This window comes from Chenopodium quinoa, unplaced genomic scaffold (assembly GCF_001683475.1).
Source record: "Chenopodium quinoa cultivar QQ74 unplaced genomic scaffold, ASM168347v1, whole genome shotgun sequence".
NCBI classification, from domain to species: domain Eukaryota; kingdom Viridiplantae; phylum Streptophyta; class Magnoliopsida; order Caryophyllales; family Amaranthaceae; genus Chenopodium; species Chenopodium quinoa.
In genome coordinates this window covers 213,929-218,529 of record NW_018744887.1, presented here as the reverse complement: position 1 = coordinate 218,529, position 4,601 = coordinate 213,929, and the positions used below count along the sequence as shown (strand labels likewise).

General features: G+C 42.7%; 1 protein-coding gene across 1 annotated transcript; it reads left to right on the top strand.

Annotated features, from left to right (window-relative positions):
* The first annotated feature begins 449 nt into the window (after positions 1–449).
* On the top strand, positions 450–3,925 carry LOC110705897. Its single transcript, XM_021883814.1, has 8 exons — positions 450–855; positions 958–1,034; positions 1,188–1,323; positions 1,414–1,672; positions 2,038–2,293; positions 2,438–2,958; positions 3,106–3,436; positions 3,578–3,925. The coding sequence occupies exons 1-8, from the start codon at positions 450–452 to the stop codon at positions 3,923–3,925; spliced, it is 2,334 nt and encodes a 777-aa protein (XP_021739506.1).
* The last annotated feature ends 676 nt before the right edge of the window (positions 3,926–4,601 follow it).

The following is a 4,601-nucleotide window of genomic DNA, read 5'->3' as shown; positions in this document are numbered from 1 at the left end:
TCTAAGGACTCAAGGAGAAAATTCCTATTCCCAACCTTCTTCACCTATGACCAATTTGGAAGAAATAATTGAGAATCAAACCAAGTTGTTGAACACATACATGGCCGTTAGTGATAAGAAGTTCAATGAAATGATGACCCACAATAAAATGCTTGAAAATCAAATTTCACAACTTGCTAATGCTTTGAAAGATCGTGCAAGCCCTTCTTCTTTACCTTCCCAAGGTCTTGATCCCAAGAAACACGTGAATGCTATTGTTACTAGGAGTGGTAAGGTTCTTGAGGAGAGATTTCCCAGGAAGGGTGAGGATAAGGAGATTCCAAAGAAAGCCTTGGTTGAGAATGAGGGGGATAGGGCATCATTGGATGAGGTTTGTGGTTGAGACAACTAGAGAGGTGAGAGTAGAGAAAGAAATTGTGAAACCCAAGCTCCCTTACCCACAAAAATTCATGAGACACAAATTGGATGAGCAATTTGGGAGATTCATTGATATGCTAAAACAACTTCATCTTTCTCTACCTTTTACCGATGTGATCAACCAAATGCCAAATTATGCCAAATTACTCAAGGAAATTTTGAGTGGGAAAAGGACTTGTGAGGTTGTGGAAACTATCAATTTGACCGAAAATTGTAGTGGTATCATCATGAACAAAATGCCACCCAAATTGAAAGACCCCGGAAACTTCTCCATCCCTTGTGCCATTAACAAGATGCAAATTGATAATGCCTTATGTGACTTGGGAGCTAGTGTTATCATAATGCCATATTCGGTTTATCAAAGGCTTGAACTAGGGGAACTCTTACCTTCTAACATTATCTTACAATTAGCCGATAGGTCAATCAAGTTTCCAAAAGGTAAGGTAGAAGATGTTCCATTGAGGGTTGGGAAGTTTGTGTTCCCGGTGGATTTTATTGTGCTTGAAATGGATGAAGATGCTACCATTCCAATCATTTTAGGTAGACCCTTTCTTGCTACCTCGGGTGCTATGATTGATGTGAGGAGTGCAAAGATTTCCCTTAAGGTAGGAGATGAGGTCATTGAATTTGATTTGAATGAAAGCATGAAATATCCATCTTCTTCTCTAGAAAATTGCATGATGATTGATTCACTTTATCATGTTGTGTCTTCCATGCATGAGCACTTGCTCACCTCTAACGATGCTCTTGAGAATGTTTTGTTGAACAAGGACAAAGTAGGTACACCATGCAAGGAAGTGGCATTCTATGAAGAATTGCTTAATGGAAGCATGGAAGAAGTGGATGAGCAAATGTGCTTGAAAATCTCAAACCAAGAGGCTTTCCAAGCGGCCACATCAAAGGAAGGTAATGGTGTGCCTATGGTAGAGCTCAAACCTCTACCATCACACCTTAGGTATGAGTTCTTGGGCCCTCATTCCACTTATCCCATGATAGTTAGTGCATCCTTGAGCGTGAGCCAAGCTCAAGCGTTATGTGGTGTTTTGAGAAAGAACCAAGGTGCTTTGGGGTACACAATTGATGATCTTAAAGGTATAAGCCCCGCCTTGTGCCAACACCATATAACACTTGAGGAAGGCGCCCTTCCTTCTATCGAACGACAAAGAAAACTACATCCCCAAATGGGAGAGGTAGTTAAGAAGGAGATCACCAAGCTATTGAATGCGGGAATCATATTCCCCATCTCTAGCTCAAGGTGAGTCTCCCCCGTGCATGTCGTTCCAAAGAAGGGGGGCATGACCGTGGTTGAGAATGAGAAGGGTGAGCTCATTCCAACTAGGACGGTCACGGGTTGGCGGATGTGTATAGACTATAGACGTCTAAACACATCCACTAAGAAGGATCACTTCCCTCTTCCATTTATTGATCAAATTCTTGAAAGACTAACAAGGCAAAAGTTCTATTGTTTCCTCAATGGATATTCGGGATTCTTCAAAATCCCCATTCACCCCGATGATCAAGAGAAAACTACCTTCACATGTCCTTATGGGACCTTTGCCTATCGAAGAATGCCCTTTGGGTTATGCAATGCACCCGCTACATTCCAAAGGTGCATGATAGTATCTTTGGGGATATGTTGGAGGAGGAAATGGAGGTCTTCATGGATGACTTTTCGGTGGGGGGTGTCTCATTTGAGGAGTGCCTTGTGAACCTTGAGAAGTGTTTAGAAAGATGTGTTAAGGTCAATCTTGTTTTGAATTGGGAGAAATGCCACTTCATGGTGGAAGAAGGTATAGTGCTTGGGCACAAGATTTCAAATAGAGGCATTGAGGTGGATAAGGCAAAAATAGAAGTTATTGAGAAACTTCCACCTCTGGTGAATGTCAAGGGTGTGAGATCGTTCCTTGGTCATGCGGGTTTCTATAGAAGATTCATCAAGGATTTTTCACTTATTGCTAAGCCCCTAAATGACCTTCTTCAAAAGGATGTTGAGTTCATTTTTGATGACAAATGATTGAAGGCATTTGATAAATTGAAGAAGGCCCTTATCTCCACTCCTATTGTTCAAGCCCCAAGGTGGGATCTTACTTTTGAATTGATGTGTGATGCAAGTGATTGGGCTATTGGAGGTGTTTTGGGACAACGTATAGAAAAGAAGCTTCATGTGATCTATTATATGTCAAAGACACTCAATGGGGCTCAAAAGAACTACACAACAACGGAAAAAGAATTTTTAGCAATTGTGCACTCTTTTGAGAAATTCCGTTGTTACTTGTTGGGTTCCAAGACCATAGTCTTCACGGATCACGCGGCCCTCAAGTATCTCTTTTCCAAGAAAGAGTCCAAGCCTAGGTTGATTCGATGGTTGCTTGAATTGCAAACTTTTGAGATTGAGATTAGGGATAAGAAGGGTGCGGAGAATGTTGTGGCGAACCATCTTTCTCGCCTTGAGGGTGATCAAATTCATGATGATGGTTCACGAATTGAGGATAGAATGCTTGATGACTTCTTATATGCCATAGAGGTGAAGGAACTCCCATGGTATGTCGACTTGGTGAATTTTCTAGCATGTGGGGAGTTTCCACCCTCTTTCTCAAAGAACCAAAGGAAGAAAATCAAAAGGGAGGCAAGACATTAGTTGTGGTATGATCCCATCCTATACAAACGAGGGGTTGATGGCTTACTTAGGCGTTGTGTTCCAAATGAAGAGGTGCCTAGTGTTTTAAGGATGTGCCACTCGGACCCTAGTGGTGGGCATATGGGTGTTTCCAAGACCGCTACCAAGGTTCTTCAATGTGGTTTGTGGTGGCCGCATCTCTTCAAGGACTCATGGGGCTTTGTGAAGTCATGTGACCGATGTCAAAGGGTTGGGAATATCTCCAAGAGGAATGAGATGCCTCAACAACCCATTCTTGAGTTAGAGGTGTTCGATGTTTGGGGGATTGACTTCATGGGACCGTTCCCATCTTCATATGGTAATCAATTCATACTTGTGGTTGTGGACTATGTTTCTAAATGGGTTGAGGCCATTGCCTCCCCTACTAATGACCACAAAGTAGTGTTGAAGTTGTTCAACAAAATCATCTTCCCAATGTTTGGCGTGCCTAAGGCTGTGATAAGCGATAACGGATCTCATTTTGTTCACAATGCTTTCCAAAAGATGTTGAGGAAACATGGAGTGCATCAACGGTTCGGCCTTCCATATCATCCTCAATCGAGTGGCCAAGTCGAGGTCTCCAATCGTCAAATAAAGCTCATTCTTGAGAAGACGGTTGCAAGGAATAGAAAGGATTGGTCGAACAAGTTAGATGATGCTCTTTGGGCTTATAGAACGGCTTTTAAGAAGCCTATTGGTACCACTACATATCTCCTTATCTATGGCAAATCGTGCCATCTCCCGGTAGAGCTTGAACATCGTGCCTTATGGGCTATCAAGAAGATAAATTTTGACTTAGGTAGTGCGGGGGAGAAGAGGTGGTTGGATCTTCATGAGCTAGAGGAACTTTGACTTGATGCTTACGATTGTGCTAGCACCTACAAGGCTCGCTCCAAAGAGGTTCATGACAAGTTGATTGAGAAAAAGGAGTTTTTTGTAGGTGATAAAGTCCTCCTCTACAATTCAAGGATGAAGTTGTTTCCCGGAAAGCTCATGTCAAGATGGAGTGGACCATTCTTGGTGAAAGATGTTTTTGATAATGGTGCCGTGGAGATTTCTCCTTTGAACTCCTCATCTTCATTCAAAGTTAATGGTCATCGGCTCAAGAAGTACTATGAGGGAGTGTTTGTTGGACTTGTTCACAAGATGATTCTTTTCAAGCCACCTTGAGATGGTGGTGCATGTCGAGCTAACGACGTTAACCAAAAGCGCTTACGGGAGGCAACCCGGATTCTCATCTCATTTGTTTTCCTTTCTTTTCTTTTATTTTTCCTTGATTGGTTTTTGATTTTATTTTTGTGTTAGTTTTGTGTTTGTCTTGTAGGTCGGGCTTTATCATCGCTTGTTGAAAAAAAAGAGGTTTGAAGGAAAGTTAAGAGTGCTGGGGAGAGGGCTCCCCGAGGGTAAGGAGATACCTAGGGGGCAATTTCTCCTCTTGAGGCAAATTTATAATGTCATTTCCAAGGACTTCCCGCGGTTGCCCCGCGGTCTCTCCGCGGGCGCGGGAGGTTCTGGAGAGGGCGCCCCA

What these genes read in the sequence shown, in the direction of transcription:
- LOC110705897 (XM_021883814.1), top strand. Translation starts at nt 450, where the DNA reads ATGAGACACAAATTGGATGAGCAATTTGGGAGATTCATTGATATGCTA. An exon ending in TTGAGAAACTTCCACCTCTG is followed by an intron (nt 2,294 to 2,437) that starts GTGAATGTCAAG and finishes AAATGATTGAAG; the next exon opens with GCATTTGATAAATTGAAGAA. An exon ending in GAGGTGAAGGAACTCCCATG is followed by an intron (nt 2,959 to 3,105) that starts GTATGTCGACTT and finishes TGGCTTACTTAG; the next exon opens with GCGTTGTGTTCCAAATGAAG.